Below are 26,403 nucleotides of genomic sequence, written 5' to 3'. Positions count from 1 at the left end.
GGCACTCTGGATTGTCTAACCAGAGTATCTTTCCCTCCAGACCATTCTAGGGCATCTCCTAAAATCTCACTGCAGTGGCACCCACAGCTGCTGCATCACAAATCTTTTCTTGGCTCAGTTTTGTGTCTTGTTGGGAATTCAAACTCTGTATTAATGAACATTCAACAGCCTCGTGCTCAGAGTGCGTGGGGAGGCACCAAGGCACTCAGGCAGTTGGAAACAATAGCATTGGCAAGATAATGGCATTTAATTTGTTGACAAACAGATTAATGAGTGTGCCTAGAAGGGGAGGAATGAGTATTTATCATTCAAAAGAGACAGGAAAGAATAAATATGCATCATTAACAAGAGTTCTTGTGAAATTTGTCATGACAGGAAAGCTGCTGTACGGGATTGTTATATGAATTATAAAAGGAAATTTATTTTTTTTAAAGGCACTTCTAGAGAAATGCTTTGTTCCAGGGTGACATCACTTGGGTGTTTGTGCCCACTGCACAGGAGACAAAATGTGTAATAGAGGGAGGGAAAAATGGAGCCACTAATGGGTTACATTAGAGAAAGATCAAGAGCCCCCATAGATGTTGGGAGCTGGAGAGGAAAATCAGTCAGATTTGAGTGCGTTCCCCTGGGAGGAGCAAGACTTTCTCTGGTCCAGCTGCCCTGGAATCAGTGGCTGTCCCTGGGACAGGAAAGGCTGCCTGGCACAGCTGCAGAGGAGCTGCTACAGAGAAGGTGGATCCCAAATGCTCCCAGCCCCAGCCAGACTTTTTTGGTCCTGAACTCCCCCCTGCTCTGTGAGTGGTGTCAGGCAGACCTGAGCCTTGAGCACACAAACCCATTAACAGATTTCATACTGCAGAGTGAATATTATCCTGCTGAAAATAGTCCAAGTGCTCAGCACTAGGCTCCTGCTGGAGCACAGAATTATTCATGGAGTGCCACTTGTCAAAATGCCATCTCATTTCCAGGTAGAAATCCTCCCCTCAGGACTGTTCCCAAGACCACTGGTGATGTTAGGGGGGGGGAGAACTGCCCTCTTTGTGCCCTGGTTGTTCTTTTTCTGTGTATTAACATGAACATGAAGTCTGCAGATTGTGTTTTCTCCTCTTCCCCTCCTTGGCCTTTATCCCACATCCTCAGGATGACATAGAACACACTGGGTATAAAACAAAAAAAATTAATTTTGTTTCTAGCTGGTCACTTCTTCATATGAATTTCTGAAAAGACATCCACTGTATTACACCTAGATTGAGCCCATGGGCAAATGTTACAAAAAACTCAACATTATAATAAACTTAGCAGCACACTCTGGCAATTTTGAAGAGCCTTCCCACCCATTTAATTCCTTCAGGTGCACTCACTAGAGACAGGAATGCTAGGATGTACAGGCAGGGATAAATAAGCACATAAAGGCTAGATCAGCAATAATTATTTTGAAAGCCACCAATAGGAGAAGTGGAAAGACTTCCTACAAATTGGAGTCCCTCAGACTAAGGAGACAGGAGAATGTAATCCAATTGTTATTTTTTATGGAACATGGGAAAATGACACCTCAAAAAATGGAGGAAAAGAAATACAGAAGACAGGAAAGATTTTTTCAGGGAGGCAGTAAAAGGAACTAGGATTAGGGAAAAAGACCTAACAAATTGGGATGACTCTGATAGCTTCAATTCACAATTCTGAACACATTGTAAGGTACATTTTAAATCACACTGTGAGTTTATGCAGAGCCATAAGGTTAAATACATGACACATTATTAGTGCTATCTTTCCTTGATAGTACGTCCCAGTGGTAAGAATTAGAAGTTTAGAAAGAAATTTCATTAATGATACAGGATTAAATGGTCTAGAATAGAGAAAGAAGAAAAGAAACCTGTAATCTGGTCAAGATTTGATCTGGTTGCTGTAAGAACAGGGAGATGAATGGGGTTTGCCTCAGCTGATGAGGGAATGATTTCCATGCTGAGGGTGATAGCTGGCAGGGGTGGGGTTGGGGACAGCAACCAGGGGTGGGACCCCTGAGAAAGCAGAGCCTGAAGGGATGGGACAGAGAACAAAGACATCCAAGGCAGAAGGAGAAGGTGTAAAGATTGACCAGAGGCCAGGAAGATCCATAATCACTACAGGACAGTTCTCACAAACCAGGACAGAGCATTATCTCTGCAGTTTTGCACTTCTTGGTTGTCAGGAAGGGAATGGAACCCTCCAGCTGCTGGGCTGTGCCTGGCTGCTCCAGTGCCCAGGAGTGAGCTCACCAGAGCTGATCTCTGCTCCTGGTATTGAACTTCACAGGTGTTTGCAGCACGCTGGGGACAGAGTGATGATAATGACAGTGTGGGCTGTGTATTGACATTGTTCTCCTGAGCCAGGACTAATAAATTCAGGCTTGGCACGGAAGTTTAAGAAATCTTTTTAAGAGAAGCTTATTTCATCTTCACAGCAGCCACTGCTGATACCAAAGGGGCACCATGCCAAGACTGGATCATCTCATAATTCAACTAATCCCATCATGCCAAGCTTTGTGTAGCTCCTCAGCTTGGTAGAAGTCTCAAAAATCACTGCTGTTAAGTACCAATTACCAAGCTAGTGTGGCACTGAGCTGAACAAGGCACTTTGACCCTTTAATGCACTGATATATTTGACTCCTCAGCAGAAATATTTTTATAACGCTTCACAGTTTTTTGTAAACATTTTATACCCAATACCTGCATCTTCTTTCAGCTCATCCAGGTGCAGCTCCTCACCAAAGGAGGCCACATTGGTGGTGGCTGCTGCTGTGGTCTCCTGCTGCTCCTCCTCTGCGGTGGGAGCCTGGCACACGGCTGCTGGAGCCTCGCTCTGCGCCGCCCTCGTGGCATCGTCACCAGTGCAGGCTTTGCCTTCAGTATCTAAAACAAAACATCATTTAATCTTGATTAAACCATGAGCAGTGAAAGCTGAGCCCCCCTGCTGTCCTCTTGAGAAGAAGGAGTCAAAGCTGCTCATGCTCAGGGGACTGAGGCTTCTCTTAGAGCAGCCCCTGATCTCTGTGTTAACCATGTGTAATGTAAATCCTGTGGACACCAGCCCATCTGGATACAAAACACACTCAGTTTTCTCAAGGAGGGACCAACTTCTGTGCCCACTGTGCTCTGGAAGGAGCTGCCACACGAGAGCTGAGCAATGGGCAGAGGTCTCTGGGAGAAGGCAATTCCTTCCTTGCATGAGCAGAGCCCGTGGTGCAGCACATTCCCAGGTTGGTCTGACCTGCCTGGGTTGTGCCAGGCTCTGTGAACAGCTCACTGCCTTCCAGCCATGCTGGAGGAAGGAAAGGCTGCTCATATTCCCTACCAAGCTGCAGGTTTTTAGCACAGTTTTAGTTACTCCGCTTTCAAAAGTGTGTCCTGTGTGATTGAGCTGATCAGAAATTCAAATACTTCCTCATGCAGACCTAGAAACTGCTCCCTTTGCTTACTCTGGAAGATTTTTGTGCCAGTGATCCCTGCAGCTGTACGCATCTTGATGACTGAAGCTTTTCTAGTATTCTCCTATTCAGGCAAGACTCCTCAGAATACAAACTACCCTTTTACTCCCTCAGAATTTACAAGATCTACATCACTGTTGCAAACTACAGAAAGCAATCACTTCCCTCCCTGGGCAGCTCTCCATGCTGATGGACACTCCTGCTGTCCACCCTTCACCTCCCAGCTCGTATTTCTCAGCCCTGGACACTCCTTTTGGAAGCTCCTGACAGGGCTGTGTTTTCTTACAATGATATCATTACAAGTTCCTTGAACATTGATTTAAAATAGCAACATTGCCAATTACCTCTTTTAATGCTATTTGGACAATCTGCAGGGTAATTCCTTGTGCTTTGGGGTGAGGGTATCAGATTTTGGCCCGGAGATGCTGCGGAAGGGATGCAGTATTTCTGCACACTGAGCTCACTCAGTCTGCCTCATAATCACGTTTGGTGAAAAGTTACTGTTCTTAAAATAGCCCTTGCAGCAGCACAGTTGCTATGATACAGGGAAGGGGAGGGGGAAAAAGTTCATTGCCTGCATCTCAGCTCATTGTGAAGGCAGCCTGTACATAATCACCAATGTAGGAAGCGCTGCCCGCGGTGTTTGACAGGCTGCCCTCAGCCAGAGCTGTGAGTACAGATAACCCTGATCAGGGGAGAAACATCATGGGGAGAGCTCCCTAAATGTGTGCAAGGTAACCCTGCTCTGCACCTTCCTCACATCCTCGGGAAAGGCTGCTGGCAGCTGTGCCACAGGGAGCTGCAGCCAGAGCCAGGGCTCCTTCAGACCCAGCCCGTGGAAGGGCAGAGACTGAGGAGGGGATGACAGGAAAAGATGTTCCTGCTGGAGGATTTCTGACACACAACAGTGACATTCTTGGGCAGGAACAATCAGCTTTGCTTAGATCAAAGTGGGTGCTTTGGATGCCAGTGGGTCTCAACACGGTATTTTAGAGATGATCTGGGGACAGAACAAAGCACAGACCTTGGATCTGCAGGGAAGGAAAACACCAGTGCTCAGGGTGACCAGGAGCAGGGCTGTGATTTTGCTGGGCATTAACCCTGCTGTGTGCCAGACCCTGCAGCATGGAATCTCTCAGGGAGTTAAGCTGGTTGCCCAGAGTGAAGCTGCATTTCTGGAGTTTTCCAGAGGCAGGGACAGAGGTGGCCCAGGCCACGGTAAATGGGCAGCCAGGACTGGGGGTTGGGTGAGGAGAAGGGCTGGCACAACCTGCAGGGTGACTCATCACCCACACAAGGACACAGGGACAGTGCAATTCCAGCCTGGGCTGCTCCCAGAGCACTGCAGGTCCTGCTCCAGCCTGGGGAGAGCTCAGAGCTACATGGGACACTGCCAGGGCACTGCCAGGGCCAGGATCACTGCCAGGGTCACTGCCAGGGACACTGCCAGGGCCAGGATCACTGCCAGGGACACTGCCAGGATCAGTGCCAGGATCACTGCCAGGATCACTGCCAGGGCACTTCCAGGATCACTGCCAGGGTCAGGATCACTGCCAGGATCACTGCCAGGGACACTGCCAGGATCAGTGCCAGGATCAGTGTCAGGGTCACTGCCAGGGTCACTGCCAGGATCAGTGCCACGGTCACTGCCAGGATCAGTGTCAGGATCACTGCCAGGGACACTGCCAGGATCACTGCCAGGGTCTCTGCCAGGGACACTGCCAGGGCACTGCCAGGGACACTGCCAGGGTCACTGCCAGGGTCAGTGCCAGGATCACTGCCAGGATCACTGCCAGGGTCACTGCCAGGGTCACTGCCAGGGTCAGTGCCAGGATCAGGGCCAGGATCACTTCCAGGGTCACTGCCAGGGTCACTGCCAGGGTCACTGCCAGGATCACTGCCAGGGTCACTGCCAGGGACACTGCCAGGGTCAGTGCCAGGATCACTGCCAGGATCAGTGTCAGGATCACTGCCAGGATCACTGCCAGGATCAGTGCCAGGATCAGTGTCAGGATCACTTCCAGGGTCACTGCCAGGGTCACTGCCAGGGTCACTGCCAGGATCAGTGCCAGGGTCAGTGCCAGGATCACTGCCAGGATCAGTGCCAGGATCAGTGCCAGGGACACTGCCAGGATCACTGCCGGGGTCAGTGCCAGGATCAGTGCCAGGATCACTGCCAGGATCACTGCCAGGATCACTGCCAGGATCAGTGCCAGGGACACTGCCAGGATCACTACCAGGGTCACTGCCAGACGCTGCTGACACACCTTGTGCTAACGGGCACCTACTCCAAAGGCATGAGGCTCCTCAAACTGCAGCATCATCCCAGCTGGGCTGTTTATGAGGGCAGGAATCAGCTCCCTGGAAGTGGAGTAGAGCCTGATGGAATAGAGGGATTTGAGGATTTACTATAGTCTTTTAGCACAGTGGTGCTGCTTTGACAATTGCAACCTAAACGAGGACTTAGCCTTGAAACTTCAGCTCAGTCCAAGTAGGGCACTAATCATTTACTGAGAATTATTTGGGTCAATTTTTTATTCCAGTTAATAAGCTTCTTCCACTAATATAATAAAATAACCCTGGAGATTCACAACACTCTGTAAAGAAAAATAACTTGCAGGCAGCTGTCCTTCAGCTGACTGTGATGCATTCTTCCCTTTCTGGGCACAGGGAGGCACTGGAAATTTGTGTGATGTTCATAGGAGCTCCAGGCAACTTTCCTGCAGACAGGTAAGCAGTCTGTTTGCAGCTGTCTAGCTAAAAGCACAGCCTGTCCTCACACCTCACTGGATTATATTTATTTAAACTGTTTTAATTTTGTTATAATGATCTTGCTGCTTGGCGTCACCTTTACCTCCCAACTGTTCTTTATGCATGCAAGAGGTTTATTGATTCTTCATTATTACCTCTTAATATGCTCTGCAGAAGTTCTATTTCACTGGTTTTTTGCAAAGCTGGGGAAATGAATGTCTTCCAATCCATGGATTATAGGGAACTTTCCTGCTCCTAGTGGAGATCATGTATATACAGTAATGCTAATATGCTAATAGGGCAACTAATTATCTAGAATTATGAGAGATGAGAAGACTTCAATGAACAGAAATTAAAAATTAGCTTTCTAAGAACTTCCATTTTAGAATAAACTGATGGCTTGATAGATCATTTAATATAAAACTTAAAATATATCCAACAGAATAATATTAAAATTGCTTTACTCCCATGGGAAAAAAAATCTTTTTCTGACTCTTCAGTTGCTCGGTTTCACTCCAGCATAGCATCATTGAGTATTGTCCCAGGGGTTATTTATAGGCATGGCATTTGTTTTATACAAAAGAAACTCAATTACTACTTTCAAAGAACATAACTTCTATCTGTGAGATTAATCATACTCAAAAGGCCAGTCCTCTTTCATGACAGTACTTCTGCTATGATGTTTTCAAAGCAGAGATGGATTTGTGGGTTTATCTCTGTTTAGGTGGAAATGGCAATTGGGATGTTGTCCATAACACTGGGAGCTCAGTTAATCTCACAGAACAGTCACCCAAATCTGTGTCTCCCTTGAGCATCTGTCAGGGCTTTGGAGCACAAGAACCACGTCCTTTGTGAGTGTTTCTGACACTTTACCATCATTCCTTCCATGACTTCTGGTTTGTACTCAGGAAAGCTTTAAAATGGCTCCTTTAAATGCTTCACTTTTCCGTGGGAATGAAAAGCAGGCAGACATCACAAACTTGGCTTACTGGAAAAACATCAGATTAGGATCATTTGATGGGATTTGGATCCATAGGTTGCTCATGTTAGCTGACTGCATCTGTATGTTGAAGTTTATATTTATCCAGCTTGAGCTGGATTTCTTGGCAGAAGGATTTAGCTGGGTTTAGAGCAATTACATAAAACATACGTACCAGTTCAGCTGCACCACGTGTAAGCCAAGGGAAGACTGAGCTGCATTCAAGATGGGAGAGCATCAAACACTGAACTACATGGATTGATTGCAGCAGGGAGGAGCTTGAAGGATGACAAGCCTTAAATTCACTGAGTTTTCCTCTCATTTTGGATTGGAAGTTTTTATTCATTTGCTTGTTAATTCTGCTTTTGCAAATACGTATTTCCTATTGTTCCTGAAAGAGCCCCTGATTTAAAAACAATTAGGAATTTTTGCTTACCTTGTTCCATCATCTCCAGAAGGCCTTTCTTAATGAGTTCATCCCGTCCTTGCCGTGCTGTCATCTTCTTCTCCAGCACTGCACAAAGGAGTGGCACAACACAGCCCCAGTTACCAACACAGCAGTCATGTAACAGGCTGAGAAAGGCAATGTGGAAGTTCCCTCCACTCTCAGCTGCTGTGTGCCTGGACTGCAAGGATTTTGTTTTGGGGAGCCTGGATTGGTCAGGTGTTTGTGCCTCTTCCTTTTTTAAAATCACCACATGTAAAGTTTTATGATGTGAGGTTCTGTCAGATCACTCTGAGTGCAGTCATGGGGATTTCAGAGCCTTCTGTTTAATGGGACACCTTGGAGCTGCCTTGGACAGTGTCCTTCACTGGGACACTCCAACAGGATACAGTGCAGGGAACTGCACCATCCCATCTTAGGAAAATGCAAGTGAGTTTGTCTCTGTTCTGATCTCCTGGGACATCCCTGGGGATGCTGTGCTGTGTGCTGGGCTCCTTCCCCTCAGAGACAGCTGCTTGAGGGAAGACATTTCACATGCTGCAGCTCCCTGCTGTCACTTCTCATCACGTTACTGTGACCTATATAAACTTCACCCCAAATAAAAGGGGTGACAATACTTGGGGCCATAACTGCAGCCTGTGTGGAGCAGGGACAGTCCATGGAAAGCAGTCTGGGGGCAAGGCTTGTGTTTCACTCTCGTATTTTGACCTTTTCTTCTAAATGTGCTATATTGTGTTATATAGGAAGTCAGCTTATATGGGCCCCTCCTTGCTTTAAACATTATTCATCTGTTAAATGCTGGAATTTCTGAATTGGGTTTGGAATCTCTGAATTGAATTTGGGTTTGTAACATGTCCCATGCTGTCCACCATCCCTCTCTTGCTCTCAGCCTACCTGCAGATGTCTGCTTTAGCTTCTCATTTTTCTTTTTCCGCCACTTCCACGGTTTGAAGATCCTGCCCAGTGTTGCCAGTTTGCTGTTCCTCCTCACTGGTGGAGTTCGAATCCCTGAGACCAAGTAGTCAGAACGCACTGCAGGGGACTGCTCCATCTCATCTGAGAGGGGAAGAGAGGAAAAGCCTGTTGGACAAAACCCCCCAGTGACTTGCAAAGGGCAGGCAAAGGTGCTCACAAGGCAGTGGTGTCACTGTCCCCCCAAAAGCTGCGGGGAGCTGTCACAGCCTCCTGAAATGTGGAGAGCTGAGAGCTCCCCAGGGCGTGAACAAGAGCAGAGGAAGTTTAACACATCAGTAAATCAGGCTCACATGGCCTCCAGTTAATCACATAAATGTAATGCTCTTTTAGCAAAATGCAGACCTTTATGAAAAGCTGAGAGGAAGCGTGAGAGAGCTCAGATGCCTTTGGAATCCCCAGCTTCCAGTTCTGTTCCTGGGTCACAGGATATTGCTGCCTTCTAAATGAACTCTTCACATGAGCTAACACAGAACACGCTGACTTTTGTGAGCTAATGCAAATCTTATATAAAAAAAGAGTTTGTTTGATATGTGCTATGTAAGTAAAATCTGTGAAAATTTATTCCTTGAGAAAGCTAAGGGGAAAATTCTTTCCTTTTTGTCCAGCCAAGCCACAGGAATTCAAAGATAATGCTTCAGCTGGAAAATCAATTTAGGTATTTTTAATAATTTTCCTTGAAAATGCACCCTAAGTTTTGCTTACAGACAATTGTTGCACAAAACAATACCCACTGAGTATTCACAGTTGTGTGCCAGCCAGTGCCATGGACAGTCCCCTAAATGGGGTTATTGATTCTTTACTGACATTTGTATTAGAACACCAGTACAGTAATTGTTGAAAGAGAGGCTGCCATCAGATCTGTTGCAGAAATAAAAACTGAGTAACAATTTGTATTTTTTTTCCCCCAACAACCAGTTATGATTTAAATCAGGAATGTGAAGCTGTGAACATATGTACATCTCCAAGTAATTTTTCTCTGGAAAAACAACATTTATCATAAATTGCTCTATGACTGCAAGATCATACATATCCAGCATTTTCTAGGCTTTGTTTTTTAGTTAACTGGGTGCAAATGCCTAAATCACAGCGTGGAGGTGGGGATTTCCAAGTAAACAGGAAACAATTTTTGGAAGATTATTAAACACAGCAGGGGAATGAACACATTCCTCCTCTTCCATTTAATTTTGAAAATACTGGTAATAGAGATGAATCATTCAGTGGAGACAAACTAAAAACTTGGCTATGTGAACTATCAGAGCAGAGAAAAGCTGTGACAATTCCCCACACACATCATGCATGCCCAGTGAAATTCTCTTTCTTTGTACTGAATTTAGAGCACCTTTTTTTCTCATTCCACTGAATTTATCTGGGGGTTTAATTTACAAGAGATTTAAAGTAATAATATTTTTTTTGCCTTTGAGCCTGTGATGCCTACCCAAGGTGATATTTATAATTTACAATTTGGAGGTGAGTATTAGGTTGAGAGCAGAAAATAGCAATGAGTCTTGCACAGAAAGAAGGCAGTAGCCTACAGACCACAGCTGGAGTGCCAAGATATTCTACTCCTTTCCTAGCAGTGTATTCAAAAAGGAGAAGTACCACAGAAACAACCTTTGAAGAATCAGAGCTGCTCTTGATTACTGCACTAGCAATGAGAATGGAAAATGGCAGAGTAGATCTATTAATTTGCTATTATGATCACTTTAAAGCTGTAATAGAAGCCTCAGGAAATAGCATTTGGTCATTTCTTGTGACACCTCTTGAGTGGAAATAGAAATGTCCATGAGATTAGCTCATCTCAAAAGAGCTGTAGATGAGGCTGTGAATCAGAGCCCTGTCCCTGGGAGCTGCAGTGGAGAGGGACAAGCTCAGCTCAGTGTCCCTGGTCCTTGCTTGTGGCACTGCACTGCTGCTCCTCCAGGCCAGGACTTTCTCAAGCATGGAAGTGAAGATTAAACAAGAAGCTGATTTACTGACTCTGCTGTGTTTCCTTCGGGATGTAGGTGTCTGCAAAGTGGGTTAGACATCCCCCACATGTTTTGTCTAAAACTGGTAGCATGAAGTCATTGTAAGTTTTTGCCTGATAGGGGATATACAAAGAACCAGGAAATCATTTGAACCCAAACCTGTGTGTCTCCAGGAATGTTTATGGTCCCAGATATTCCCCTAAGAAGGGGCATAGGGGGATCTCACAAGAACACTGATGTTTCCCTGAGTGCCCTGTAGGAATCAGTGCTTCTGGGGTTTTACATCAGCCCTGCCAACTGGGCTTCTTCCCTCCCTTTCTGCCCTCTGGGTTGGGGAAATTCAGGGATTTTATGCCTTAGACTTTGATTGCAGATGAAACACAGGTAGAAATCCAATGTCAAAGAAGGAACAGCAGCTAAAACATATGTTTCAGTGGAGGTTTTTGTGGGCTTTTAAACTTTTATTAATGTTTCTCATATGGTACAAGCAGTCCTTCTCACCATATGCAGCTTCTATACTGTGCATTGGGAGAGATGGACACAAAAATAGATAGAGACACAGCAAGGCAGATGTCCTGAAGTCATAAATAACAAGGAAGTGGTCTCACCAGCAATGAGAATCACAAGAGAGCCCTCAGAACACCTCATTTCCAGTCAGTTCATTTTCTCCTGGTTGTGGGTTGGCTGCTTGGGAGATCAGAAGTTGACAGCACAAAAAGCAGTTCCCACATACTGGAGGAGAAGGCACTCCTAAAAATCAGCCAATTCCTGCAGCCAACAAGCTGCCAAGCCTTGCCAACCCTCCAACCACTCTGTGAAACATTCAGCACATTTTTTTAATCTGCAGTCAATATTTTAATTATGCTAACTGTTCTGTGGAATAATGTGGTTATTTCTCCCAGAGCCTGACAGCCTGGGGCCAGGCCATGCAATTACACAGGGGATGTCTGCAAAATATAAACAGCCAAGAGCCAAACCATGACTCTCCAAGTCAGCAGGGGAAGTGAGCAGCAGCTTCACTCTCTGTGTAATGTGGAAGGATGAGGGACAGTCACTGCAGGTCCAGAAGCACCAGTTTAACCCCCAGCACAGCAAGGTCAGCCTGTGCTTGGCCCTCACTGCCCCACAAGCAGGCAATTCTCAGCCCTGTGGGGCCACAGAGTCTTGCTCTGGCTGAAGTTTATTGACTTTTTATGCCAAAATTACTTTCAATTCCTTGCTGTACCCATTTGAGATTTCTGTGCTGGAGCTTCAGCCCCCAAACAAACTCCTCACATGTCACAAACTCATCACCTGCTCTGTGTGTGCCAAAGGGTGGAAATGATCGTGCCTGTGCCCCTGCTGATGATGCTGGGCAAGATATTCTTACAGTGCTAGCTGGGGTAATTTCTAGAGCTCCTAACAGTGGTGCAGTGTGAGTGGGTTCATGTCTGAGACATCCCCAGTCAGAGGAGGGGAGAGGTTCCAAAGTGATGAGCACTGCTCTGCAGTGCAGCTCTGGGCTGCAGAATCAACCAGGCAACAAAGCAGCAGCAAACAAACCATAATATTCATTACATTTGGCTCCAGGGTCTGACCCCTCAGAAAGTCTGAGCATCTGCAGCTTCTGTTTACATCAGCAGCAGTTGTGGTGAAAACACCCTCTTTCTTTCTTCTTTAAAACATTGTGGTGCCATAAATAGAGCACTCTTCCTGCAATTCCCCTCTCTGTGGGAATTGTGCAATGATTGGGAAGGTTTTCTGCTCCCAGAACTCTCCCATTCACACGTGTCAGAGCTGCCTGCAGCCCAGCCAGCCTCCCACAGAAGTGGGGCAGGTTTGCTGGGAGTTCTGTGAATTGTGTGCTGGATGTGTGATGGGAGAGAGCCCTGAGCCGCCCACAGCCCCCATTCCTGCAGCAGCTGGGGCTGGTGCTGAGGTGATCTTGTCTGGGTGATAACAGCACTGTTAACTGGAGCACTGGGCTCAGTGAGCTGGGTTCATCTTCTTGGGTTTTCAGATGAGCCAGAGTCTGTACTGGGTGCCTGGGTTGCTGATTACAGCAACTGCAGGATGCATCCACAGGCTGAGGAATGGCAGCTGGGAACACCAGGGGTGCAGGGCTGAGCTGCACTGACCTTGCCATGCAGGACACACAGGATGTCCTCCTGTGAATGCAGCAAGAAGTTTGTGGGAGATGAAGGATCTGAATTTTAACATGCTGGGAATTCTGGTAACTTAAATTCACGGTAATGAAAGTTGTGCCTTGCTAAGTCTTGTGTGTACATTGGTAGGAGAAGGACCACTGAAAAATCTGCAACCTGCAGGCAGTTTAAAAATAACACAGCAGACAAGAGCTGCAGGCAAATTTGTAAGGCAGGCGTGCTCTGTTTGCTGATGAATTGGTTTGTGATGCAGTTCTGCATGTTTTCCCCTTTACTGTCATTGCATCTCTCTCTGCAATTCATATATTGAGCTAAAAAAAGAAATAAAGGTTCCCTTTGGTCCACTGCAGAGGGTAGAGACAGTGAGTGGAATCAAAATGACCTTTCTGGCTTTTGGGATAGAGGTGCCTTTACCACCAGTGACTTTCAGTGCTGCCTGGAATTCAAGACTGCCTCTAAAGAGGAGGTGAGGGAGGATGGCACAGGGGGATCTGAGCTTTGGAAGGGTTCCTGTGTCCTCCTGGTCACTCCCAAACTGAGCCAGCATTTCCTCAAGGTGCTCCTTGTTGAGGTCCTGGTCATCCAGTGAGAGGAGCCTGCAGGCATGGAAGGCAGAGAAATGGTCTTGGTTTCACAGTAGAGATTATCCTGAGCATTGTGAAAGAGAATTAGCAGCAGGAACAATCCCCCTTTTCCTTAGTTTAGCATGGTAAAAAAGAGAAAACTGACTACAGTGTCTGAACATGTGCAGGATAGGGGTGAGTGTGTCTGGAAGCCTTTGAATGCTTCTGTCTTATGTTCCAGAGAAGCAGAACTCAAACTGAGGAGCTTTTTTATTGCAGAAGTTAGATGTTTCCTGTGATGAAGCTCTTCCTTGTTCTAAAAATGTTTTCTGTCACCTGCATTTCTGCAGACATGTTCTCTTTCTTGACTCTCTTTGAATGAGAATTACAGCAGAATGTTCCAGTTTGAAGTTTCCATCTCAGTTTTTTGAACATAGAGTATTTTGATTTTTGCAATTTCGAATGACTGGGAGAAATTAGAACTGAAAATTCTAAGTGTGAAAAGAAGTTTTTGTATGAACCTGAAATTTATGTAATTTTTTAAGGACTTCGTATTTGAAGCTGTGAATGTTTGGGATTGGTTTGGGGAAAACTTACACAGAATCCTTTGTAAAAGTGAAAACCTAGTTCTTAACAGCTTGGACATTTTGAAAGGCAAGGTACCTGCAGTAATTATTGAATGTAATCATGAGCTGATTTTGGATGCACAGCTGCTTATGTGACAGATTGTTTCTCAGACACATCATATTCATTGCACAAAAAAACCACTGAAATAAAGTAGGGAAAATTACAAGTTTGAGGTGCAAATTCAGGCATTTACCTATCCAAATTTAGGTTTTGTATGGTCAACAGTGTAAGGAAAAAAATGGCTTTAATTCTTCACTTTTATTGCAACCCTTTATGTTGATGATTTCCCGCCGTGGATTTCATCTCTCAGAGTTTAACCTCACAAGGAGCAGATGGAGAGTGGGCCAGGTTTATCCACATGGCATCCACGTCATTCCCTGAGTTACCTTGGGGGGAAAATCTGGCACAGAAAATTTGTGCAGGCTGCAGACTCAGGGAGATCCATGGAGGCAGGGTGAAAATGCAAAGATAAATGAACAGGGAAATACAGAGACAGCTCTGGCTTCAGTAAAGGCTGTGCTTGGGCTCAATCACTTTTCCTTTCGCTGGGTGACATAAATCCTGATTGTTTTTATACTTCCCTGCATGAAAATGCAAGTTTTCTATGTGGTCTCCAAAGTCTGAGCTTCCATTTTTAGTTCAGTCTCAAAGGTTTGCCATTTGTCCTTGTTCTATAATTTCCACTGGTCTTTAGTATGTTAAATTACAATTTAACATTTTTCTCTAATTGAAGGAAATGAAATTAAAACCCCAGAACATAACTTGTGGGTGGTAGGAGGGGGCTGTGCTTGCCAGGGAAGTTTATTTCCATTTTGTCATGCTGAGACTCCTTCAAAGTATTTTGATTTTAAAACCAGGTTTTCTTGACATGAATGGGGAAACAGATTATGCTTATCAAAGGAAAGAGAGCAGGGAAGTGGCAACTTCAGCTAAATCTCTTAGATAAAAATATGTTTTGTATGCTTGAGATTTTTGATTTCTTCCAGAAAATGTTCCTTTGGAAAGCTAACATATCACCTACCAGCATTACCACCAAGTGAGCCAAGGTGCAAAGAAATTAATCAGGAACCTTTCATGCTTTTGGATCATTGTGTCAGGTTCCAATACCACTTGCTGTGATTTACAATGCACGGTGTGACATTAGCAGTTCATTAGCAAAATAGGTTTGTCAGTGTTTGCATAAAGGAACCCACAACACGCCTTACCTGGGTAAGAAAGAGCTCAGTGACAATAGGAAAATGAGACTGATGAAGGCTGGCTGTGTGTAATCACTGTTAATTCAGTTACCTGAGCCTGTACAATGTCTTTGGGGAGGGGAAAGCTGCCTTGTGCAAGCCTCTCCCGCAGTGAGAGCTGGCTCAGGCAGCAGAGCAGCATCTCCCCAGATGCACAAAAAATCCATTCAAATAAAATAAAAATCCTTTCAAATGGGCACTGCCTGTGCAGAGGGCCAGGAGCCAGCCTGTGCCAAGTCTGTCCCTCCTGCAGCTGCAGGGGTCTGTGCCACACACACTGCACATCCCCAGGGCTGGGCAGCTTCCCCCAGGCTCCTGGAGAGATGCTGTGCTGCAGGACACAGGGAGGCAGGCCCTGCAAGCATCCCACAGGGATGTTTGGGATGAGGCTCCCATCCCTCAGAGCAGCAAAGCTGCTGTCTGCACTGCAGGACCAGCCTTTCATCACCTGCACTTGTTTAATTAGCTGTAGCCTTGCTGCAAACCTGTTGAAAGGATGTTTTTTATAGCATCCTCAGGGAGTCTGCAGGCTCAAACACACCCTGGGCTGTCTCCAAGAGGCACCTTCAAATCCCTTCCACTGCAGATATCCCTGACAGCAGCTGCTTTAGAGGGACACCATTGGTGTAAAGGCACTGTGCTTGCCAGCAGGGACCCATCCACTGCTTTTTCTGGGATTCATGGCCCAGGACTGACCTGCTTAGAGTTTCTCCAGTCTATGGGAGTCTGTGCCTGTCATACAGTCAGCTCTCACTTCACATCTATCCCAAACTTGTCTATTCAAGAATTAATCAAATCCTCATGTCCTATGCACTTTCATGCCCTTGTAATTCCATGCATAATTTCCTTCTTTGCTTGAACACATCACAGCTCTCAGTTGGTGCTGTCACTGTTCAGTGCCACTGCTGCAGATGGAAAACACTCTGTGCTCTGTGAAATGCAAGAGCATCTCCTTTTGTTTTGTTTTCTCCTTTATCACTTCTGCTGCTTCACAGTCTTGTTTTCCTCCCACAAATACACCTCAGTCACCAGTCTCTGGTGCTCACTCCAGGCTCTACAGAACATAACAGATTTGGGAGAAGGAATATTTGGACAACAAAAATCTGACATAAACCAGAACAGCAACAGGGAAAAGTAGATAGAAAACAGGCCCAGTGACCAAATTCAACTGTTGCCAAAGGTTGTGCATCCAATGGGGCTCCTTGTAAAGCTGTTCTAAAGCTACCAGTGATTTATACACTTGGTTAGTATGGAAATTGTAATGAAATCCTTCTTGGGAGGTCATTTCACCTGAATGAATGGTTAAATACTTTCCAGAGATGGTTTTCTCTGCTGGATGTAACATTCTGTAAATATGAGACACATGTAGGAAATACTTAAAGGGGAACATTGTTTGAATAATCATTTATTTCTTCCACTGTTCACTGGTACTTCTCAACAAGGCAATTACACTAAATACTCAGCAGTTTTCCAAAGCAAGCTACTATAAACCCCCAGCACCTTTGAAAAGACACATCTGTGCTTGAACACAGAACAGAGCCAGATGCTCCCAAGTCCCCAAGGGTGATGGCACTTCTCACCTGTTAAATCCTGCATTAAACATCATCATTAGCATGGAACTTTCTCAAAGCTCACATAAGGGTTTTAAAGCACTGGTCTAACCAAACTGCAGCATGCTTTCTAAAATTCAATTCTTCACTGGTTGAGGGCCAGAAGAAATAATTGCTTATCAAATTTACTGTAGTGATTATCACTATTTGCCTGAACCAAGACCACAATCTAGTCCTAATGGGAATGGCAGGATCTTCAGAGCAAGGATAAACATGGAAAATTCTTTAAATATATGGAACTGTCTCCTCTGCAGCTCTTGGAATGACTCCATTCCAGGTTGTTTCCTTCTTCTATTATAGGAACTAGGAAAAACAAACTACTGAGTTGTAATCCTTGGCCTGTGTAAGAAACAGAAAAACAGAGAGACAATGTCCCACATGGCAACAACAAAATGGGAATTTGGCAGGAGGACAGCAATGTCTGTCCATTAACTCTCTGTGTCACCGAGCAGCCAAGCAGGGAGAACCATGGAAGTAATTGCAATTCCTCTTGCTAATGTGATTTATTGGCTGTGTCTGCATTAGCAAGAAATGCAGTGTTAGAAGTGGGGCTGTGAGCAGCTGCTGCTGGGGACTCAACACCTTCTGGCTGCATTTGTTAAGCAGCACTGGTGTGATCTTGTGACTCCAGCTTGACAGTGAACGAGCTCTTTCCTCACAGAGTGCAAAGGAAACAAGATTCTTCTTGATAATAAAAATACCAGCCACAGTAAACAACCATCCTTCCAAAAATAAACCAAGAGTGCCCATGTTTTCTTCCCAGAGGATGGATAAAGATCATTATTTGTCTTACTAAACTGGAAGATTCAAAAGCCCCATATCACACACACAAATTCATATGACTTGTTGGTATCAAAATTCACCAACTTTCACCCAGATTAGCGCCTAAATTTTTGGTAAAGTAAAAGTTCTCATGTATTGCATTTTTCCCCATATTAGAACTTATCTGAAATGTCCTTATATTGCATTTTTCCATTATAAATACCTGTGGCCAGAGTGGCAGGTACCTTCCCAGGGCCTTCCAGCACCACATTTTGGCATTAATGAAATTGCTATGCATAAATTAACAATGGCAATTTCAAAATTCCTAGAATGATGCTGAGGTTGTGACAGAAAAGACAAATTTAATGCACAGATGGATGAGCTTCTTTCAGCTTTTCTTCTAATGTTCATAGTGCACTGAATTTAGTGGAGAAAGGACCCTTCATTTAACAAGAATTGTATTGGTTTTATTAACTGGAGTCAGTATTCTTGCAGTTCAGTGCAACAGCTGAGCTTTGTATTCATTTTTTAGTTCATAAAACATTCTTTCCATGCAAACTAGGGAATTGTTGCTGAAAACATTTTAGAAAAGACATCATCACCATTTCTTGAAATGGTTAGGTTTGAAAGAACAGGAGAGGTATCTTGTAAATACCATTTTAAATTCAAGTTGTTTTCAAGGGGAAAGCTTGTGGGTTGGTGAGGTGGTACTGCTTCAACAACTGCAACAGCCACAGAATAAACCTCAGCAATATCTCTGCAGATGGTTAAAATCTCCAGGAATATTAGGCAATACTTTGGACAAGTAGGATGTTTAATGACTGCAGTGGTTACACCTTAAATGGAAATACACAGAGGAAGAAACATATTCAAAGTAGGGTCAAAGAATGCCAGGAGCTAAACTAACATGTGCATGATAACTGCTGAGAAATGACTTTTTTATAGATATATTTTAGAAATCTACTGGTAAAAGTTCTCCACAAAAAAAAGTTCTCCCTTTAAGTGCTGGCAGGTTCCCATACCTGTCACCCTGTGGCTGATACATCAGGCATTGTCCTGCTCCTCTGGACCAGCCTGGGGATCAAACAGGAGAGGATGGAGCAACTCTGAGTTGCACAAGATTTCCCCACTCAAAATTCTCCCACTCCAAATTTTCCCATGGCTTTGTGAAGGAAGCTCAGGGGTTGGGGGCAGCAGGTGGAGCAGCCTCAGTGTCCCTGGGACACCAAACCTGTCTGCACCATGGCCCAGGTACAGACACTGCTGAGCAGAGATTGCTCCAGTTTAGAGACTAGATTGATAATGTAATGGTGTTAAAAAAAAAAAAATAAAAGAAAATGTGGAGAATCTACAGTTTTGAGAAGTGTCCAGGGAGCACATGATTGCACTTCTGTTCTTCTGGTCAGGGCTTATGCAAAAGAACAAAATGTAACAACCATTTCCCAAACTAAAGCATGACAGGAGGCATTCTCTTGGTACCAATTTTTTCTTAATTTTACTGGCCACAAGTTTTAAATTCCCATTTTTTTAAACCAACAATCCCAGACAACTCCTTGGTCTCCAGCTCTTGATTTTCATTTGGGACATGTTTTTGAGACAGAAACCTCTAATGAGTGTTTTTCCAACATTTGCCTTTCATCAGCAAGAATGTTTGACTTTCTTTTCTTGTTTTCTTCTTCAATATTTTAATTCTTAATTTATTACTTTTGCACAAAAGGGATAACAAGCTCTGTAACAAAACTATCATTTTATAAGTACCACAGAATATGAACTGAATTTGTGTTTCAATGCATGAGGATTTTATTAAACAAGTAAATAATAGTCTTGTTCATTTCAGCCATATCCTGGGCCTGTTTTTATGTCTCACAAAGCCCAAACAGCTTGGAAAGAAAAACCAGCATGGAATATTTTTACCCTGTCTGACCTAAATTTATGTATGTTTTAGTTCTTCCAAGAGAAAAAGAAGTGGAATAACTACTCCCTCTTCTCAGTTTCTTCTCAGCACTCATATTTTAACTGTGTTCTCAGCTGCCTGCATGAGTCACAGAGAGCTGGAAACAAGAACCCCCCACAATATTGTAATAACTGCTTCCTCAGGAGGGAGCCTCTGTGTGTTTTGGGGGATACCACTAAAAAGCCACAAAAATCTCCTGAAAGCTTCTTTGTGCTAGAAACCTCCATGGGAACTAATAGAGGAAGTGACAATATCTTAGCTGCAAAGAGAAATTATTTATGAGTGTAATAACAACAAAGATACCTGAGGATTTCCATACAACTGTCTGGAAATTCATGTAATTGTTCTCCAGCATTTGCAGAGATTTCAGACTGCTGTTGACTTTGTGGATTGTTTTGTGTAATGATAGTATTGAATTTCACTGGTCTAGGCATAATTTGGATTTGGTTCTGTGATGTTCCAAGAAACTCTGAAAACCACAGGCTTTTATAAAACTGGGAGGGTGTTCAGTGCTTGCCACACTGATCCACACTATTCCAAGATAAGTTCATCCAATGCCTGTCCCTTCCTGTACACTGCAAGTTGCATCCAAACTAAATCTGTTTGAAGCTGCCTATGAAATATTTAGCAACAATGGGGGAAGCTCATAGCAGAAAACCATCCTTCATTTTGAAGTGCCTTAAGTTATTGAGAACAAGCCAGACCTCTCTTCCTCTGGTTCATGTCTGGACTGAGCAGGGCACAGCAAACCAGGTCAGGGATCTTGTGCAGTGAGAGGAAAAAGAATAAAAGGTCAACTTAACCATAAACCAAATTCACTGGGGGGGTCAAATGGATTCAAAGAGCAAACACACAACAGTAAAAAGATATTGTGAAACATTAACAGAGGCTCTTGGTAGCAAATATGCCCATGGGTTCTCCAGCATTTCCAGGTCTCTGTGGTTATGCCTCAGCGTGCCCTGGCTCAGTCCTGTTGTGCCTCTAACACAGATTCAGCTCTAAATTCCTGCCCATGAGGTCAGACAAGGAGTTGGTCACACTGAAATCACATCTCCCTATCAGAGACTCTTCCCTTTCTCCCTAGGTTACCCTTCTTCCCCTTCTCTGCACCCATTCTGCTTTCACAGGTTTGTTTTTGCTGCTTGTGCTGTCATTTCACCCCTGTTCAGGTCTGACTGCTCATCCTGCAGCCTCCCCTCCCTGCTCAGGGCAGTTTGCTCAGCCTCTGCACAGGAGCAGTCTGACTTTAATCAAGACTTTGCAGGAAAAGCCTTTCTTCTCCAAGAAAGCTTTTAGACATTACAAGTATTCAGGGTTCATTTACAACATTGGGTAATGAAGCAGAGCTAAAAATACCATATGTTCCTCTGACATTGCCCATTCATTGCTATAAATGACTGGAATTTCAGTGACTGCAGAACAAAACATGTTTTATGTTTTTGCTTTTAAGTGAAGCTGTGTATAAAGCTCTTTGCCACTTGGAATATCCCAGTGTTTTACATAAAATAACAAAGTTTATTTGGAAAAGGCGGCGAAGCCTGCAGCTTGTTTTCCTCTCATTTTCTTTAATGAATGAGGAGAGATCTTACAATGTGTGATCACAGGAGTGGAACTGGTTACATTTTCTCAGCTATGGGAAAATACAGTGAGGAATTTATTGAGTCTGCCCCCGAGAATATCACCTCTGATTGGCAATTCAGTGCACTGGATAAGCAGAAATCTTTTCAATCGACTTCAAGCCTCCTCTGCAATCTGTGAAAATCTATTTCAACAATGGAATGAGATTATCAAAGCAAGAGAGAGAACTGACACATAGGGCCAGATTGTTTGAAGATGTTTATTTTAAGTCATTGCACATAACCTTATTCACTATATTTGTTTTTTGAACTCAGAGAATTTTTTTCCCCTAGTAATTAAAACTCTGAAGGCGGACACTCTTGCCTGCACAATAAAAGAACTTATAATATTTTAGAAAGTATTAAAAAAAACCTATAAAAAACCTCAACTAATTTCTTCCTTTCAAGTGCTGAAATGATCTAATGCTATTAATAGAAGATTCTTTCTCTGTGGAAAATTCATTCTTCTATTTAAAGCTACTGGGGAAAAGCTTGAAAGAACAAAAAATTATAATTCTACCATCTGGCTCTCAATATAGCCTTCAGATGATGAGTTCAGATAGTGGCTTTTAAATGCACACATGTATTTGGAAAGAAGGCAGGATGATAGCCAAGGGATCATTTCTCCACACAGTTACATCCCATGGCTACACCCGTGCTAGAATCCCACCCAGCTTGTCCCTTAGTGCTGGGGGAAGCAAATTGGGGGATCCCAGAGTGACAGCCCTGAAAAAACACAGCTTTTCCTTCATGCCCAAAACCAGGCAGAGCTAATGCAGCAGCAGAACCTCCCCAGGTGCTGCTCAGCCAAGCCTGAACCTAACCCAGATGCCCCAAGATGAGCAGAGCAGATGTTGCTCTGTCCCCTTGATCTCCCTGCAGAGGGATGAAATTGATACCAGAGCTGGGATGACATTTCATGTGGGCAAAGGATGAGAATTCCTGTCACAGTAAATCAGCAAACAGAACACTTCCCTGGGAGTTAAAGGGACATTTTATACTGAATAGCTCATATCCTGCTTCCAGGCACCTGATCCATGAGGCTTTACTTCCCTGGCACTTGGTAATTTCCTTCACATGCTGACCCAGCACCCAGGTGCCATTCTAGGGATTCACTCCAGAGTTATGGGAGTTATGTGCCTTGTGCCTTCCTGGTGGAATCATGCACAGATCATATCCACAAAAACACAGTGTCGTCCAAAATATGTGATTCACAGTAAACACCATGAAACCTGAATAGAAGGCTTAAAGCTGAAAATCAAATACTTCTTTGGATTTTGTTCTTGGTTTAATAAGGAAATGGAGGCAAAGTATTAGTGAAGTGAACATTGCTAGAGATCTCTGAGTAACCCCAACCCAATTCCATCTCTGCACCATCTGCATGGCTAGAGCTCTACAATGGAGAGCTAAGCAGCATTGCCCATTAGCAGGGTGCTGGATGGGAGGAATTATGTACTTCCATGATGTAGGCATGGAATGGAATTAGATACAGCAGCTCAGAGCCCCTAACACAACTTTTCTTTCACAAGAAGATGTATATTCTCCTCTTAGAAGACAGACAGGCCAAGCAAGTCTTGGTTTACAGACTCTTGGACTGGTATCCAATAAATTGAGTTTTAGGGCATCCAGTAACAGATCAAAATTACCACAATCCCAATGGTACAAAGTGCAGATCCGGTAAAAATTCATTCTGCCCTCTCAAATTGTTTAAAATACATTGATTAGTCCACATTGTTCCTGCAAGCTTTTTGCTGGATCAGGTTATCATTTCTCTGCACCACTTGCACTTTGTGCCGTATCAAGAATTGTCTGTCATCCCCCAGTTGGCATCAATCTGGCATAAAATCACAGAGCTGGCATAAAGTATATCACAGCTCTGGCTGATTTGACAGAAATATGGTCATTTGCCCATGCCTGCTCTGCAGGAAACCTGTCCTGCTGTTAAAAGCCCTCGTGCACAGATCTGGTGTCAACATCAGCCTCTCGTAGGACGGCAGAGCCTGGCGGTGCCACAAGGTGAACTCAGAGAAATTAATGGAACACCCCTGCCTGTGCCCCAGCCCTGAGCTCAGGGTGGCAAAAACGAGACATCCCATGGTGGCTCCAGCCCCTGTGCACTTCACTGTGCCCAGTGACCTCAGCTCTCAACAGCAGCTCCTGCCACAGGAACAGCGAGGAGAGGATTTCCACCGGGCGTGAGCCTGTGCTGTGCAGCTGCAGCCAGCAAGCAGGATGCACAACAGATCTGTTTTCAGAGCAAACAGAAGCCCTTCCATCATGTCTGCTCTTCTTGGCTTTGGGCTTTTGGCTTATACACCACAAGTTCAGTAGCTATTCTGCAGTCTGTATCTATATATTATATCTATACTGTATATAGGTATACACGCAGCATTACACATTGCAGTATGTAACTACATGTTGGAAATCTAAACAAAAACATCAAGGAGTCTGCTGCTAATATGGATTTGATTACAAAATAGCTGCTTCTCGTGGAGGTCAGAGAGAGAGAGGGTTTGAGAGCTTGATTTTAGTGTGGTACAGTCAGCACCAGAGATCTTGTAAACCCAGCCCAGCTTTGCAGCAGAACCCAGTGCTCAGCCTGCCTCGCTCAGCCAGGTCCTAACCCCTCCTCAACAATGCATCTCGTACATCCCAGCAGCATGCATGATGGCTTTCAAATAAAACAAGGAAAGGCATGAGTTGCAAGTTCGATTTTGGATCTATTACAGTGCTGTCTTACACGTTCACATTTATAATGCTCGAGTGCCTAAGCACGGTGAAAGGGCTGTAAACAAGAGTTAACTGCAGCTCCCATTAAAGGGTTCTTGGGTCACCTCATCTCTCCTGGCTTCTCTTTCCTTTCATTCTTTTGTTTTCTCTCTTTTTGTTTTGTGTTCCCCCACCCCTGGCCCGCAGAGCTGGCAGAAGGGCAAGGGGAGAAGGGCAGTGCTACTTTGCATTTAGGCAATATTAAAAGTGAAAAGCTTTGACATCTCCCAAGCCAAAACTGGCAAAGCCACTGAAAAAACCCCCAAGCGTTTGTGTTCCAAATTGCAAACTTTTCTTGTTTGTTGAAAGTATTCCAGGGTGGCTTCAGGATATGCTGAGCCAGCCTAAAGGCAGGTTTAACTTATGTTTTGATCATTTAGAAGGAAAACAACTCTCTTCCATGATGCTCTTTGGCACTCAGTAAATAAATTTTACCATGGCAACTGGAAAGCCACTCGAGCTGCAAAGATACAAATTCTTAATTAAAGTGGTCCTTGACATCTTGTTCTACAAACTAACCTGGGCACTCTACAGTCATTAAGAATAAAAAGCCTACATGAAGTAGCTTAGTATCATGTATTAGTGTCATGTTCTCCAGTTGTTCCTTCAACATAACAGCTGAGTCTTACATAACCCTGTTTTGTAATTATATACCCAAGTGTTTTCCAGAGGATGAAAGCTAAAATGTGTAGTGGGACCTCAGTCAGGTTGATCCAATGCTGGAAAGAGAAATTTCACTTCTGAATGTTGTTCCAGAACTCTGCCTTTTAGCTGCTTTAGCTAAATCCTTTAGCCCAGCAAATCCTGTCTGGTCACAGGCTGAGGAAGTTCCCCAGAGCTGTCCCCTGATGTGATACCTTGTCTTGCTCTGAACATGGCAGAATTCAGAGGTTGTGAGGTCTGAGGGTGCAAATATGGATAACTTAACTGTTTGGGGTTTTTCACCAAACCTGAATGCTGTGCAGAATGACTGCACTGACTGCCACAGAAAAATATTTTCAATGACTGTAGCGTGCAGCTGTACACAAAGTAGGTGCATGTTTAGATCTAATTTGAGATCTAGCTGCCACAGCTGGAGATATGAATCATGTAATGGCTGTGGGCAGGTCTGATGTGGAAGCACTCAGCTCCACATTGGGATTGCCAATCCACACCTTCAGTAAATCATCCCCTCCTTGACTCCATGCCCTCGCGCTCCGTGCAAACAGAAGGACAACTTCACAATTTCCACAAGACCTCGCTGCACAAGCAGAATTTCTTGCCATGATTCTTCTCAAAATAGATTAATCTTTGTAGAAAATGAGAGCAGAGGCTAATGAGGGTTGAGGCACAGATGGGATGGCACCAGCAGCTACTTCCTACAAACAGAGCAAAGTGAGAGTTTCTAGCACGACATTTAATAAAACCAAGCCCTAGCAGGATGCACAGCCACAGGGGAATTTAGTTTGAAGTCAAATCTGATGCTGACTGGCTTTCTTCAGTGAAATATGACACTCCTTATCTCACCTTATCAATATAATCAGATTTTTAATGAGGAGAAATATAAAAAGTAAACAGTTCTTTTCTCTTCTTACAATACCCATTTTCTTTCTAGGCTTCTTACTATGAGTAACCAGACTTCAATTTTAGACCCCTGTTCAATATTTCATTCAAAAGATTTCACAAGCATCTTTGAAATGCTATTTTGAATCTTCAGCAATGTTCAATGCAAATTTCCTGGGATTTTCTCCCCTCTCTGGGCTCTTTCAGAGTGGGGGAAGAGCTGTTTCTTGGTTTGCTTATGAATCCAGCTCCATTCCCAACTGAGAGAGAAGTGAGAACTCTGCAGACCAGGATACAGATGAACTGTGGGCAATTTCTGTGTTAGCCCCCTATCTGCACATGGTCCATAAAAATCTAGATGATATTCAGGGGTGTGTCACTTTCTATTATGAATTCTGAATAAGGAATCATGAACTATTCCCCAAAAAAAAAAATAGCCCAGTGAGATAAGCATCAAACAGTGTTTCAGCAGTTATGGAATGACAGAAATATTTGTGTCTTGATACAAGTGCAAATAACAGTAACTGGCATTGATAACGGGGTTTGGGAGGTTGCTGTGCAATTTTACACTCAGAAGAAAATAATCTGATGTGTCATTTGGCATAAATTACCTCCTCTGGATTTGCAGATCACTGCACTTCTGTCCCATTTTAATTGGGTTTTGCTGTGCTAATTTCTCTGGATTATTGCATTTATCACCTTCCAGATGATTGTTAAATCCTATATTGAAAAGGAATTATCACCTGTCTTTCATCTTCCAAACAAGAAAAAATAAGAAAAGCTGGGGAAAGTTCTCATTATCTGGAATAAAGGGAGAGGTGAGAGGATCCTGCTGCTTTTTTTCTAATTTGGGCAGTGCTTTTTAGCTGACTTCCAGTGGCAGTGCAGGTGTAACACACCAGGGAAAGTCTCCATGGGGCCCTGTGCTTGTGCCATAAAACAGGCCCAGTTTTATTTCTCTGGCACTGAAAACAAGGGAGAAGACTTTTGGCTTGCAGACA

General features: G+C 44.1%; 1 protein-coding gene across 2 annotated transcripts in view; it reads right to left on the bottom strand.

Moving 5' to 3' along the window:
* The window catches only part of PHACTR3 (phosphatase and actin regulator 3), a 100,244-nt gene that overhangs the window by 39,225 nt on the left and 34,616 nt on the right, over window positions 1-26,403 (bottom strand). For both annotated transcript variants that reach the window (XM_033074759.2, XM_033074760.2), the window contains exons 2-4: window positions 8,533-8,694; window positions 7,630-7,707; window positions 2,706-2,888 (exon numbers count right to left, since the gene is read on the bottom strand). In XM_033074759.2, coding sequence (XP_032930650.1) covers window positions 2,706-2,888; window positions 7,630-7,707; window positions 8,533-8,694 — 423 coding nt within the window. The remainder of the gene's footprint in view (window positions 1-2,705; window positions 2,889-7,629; window positions 7,708-8,532; window positions 8,695-26,403) is intronic.

This window comes from Catharus ustulatus, chromosome 17 (assembly GCF_009819885.2).
Source record: "Catharus ustulatus isolate bCatUst1 chromosome 17, bCatUst1.pri.v2, whole genome shotgun sequence".
Classification (NCBI taxonomy): Eukaryota; Metazoa; Chordata; class Aves; order Passeriformes; family Turdidae; genus Catharus; species Catharus ustulatus.
Note: the sequence above shows the minus strand (reverse complement) of the source record. Positions and strands in the feature narration are given on the sequence as shown.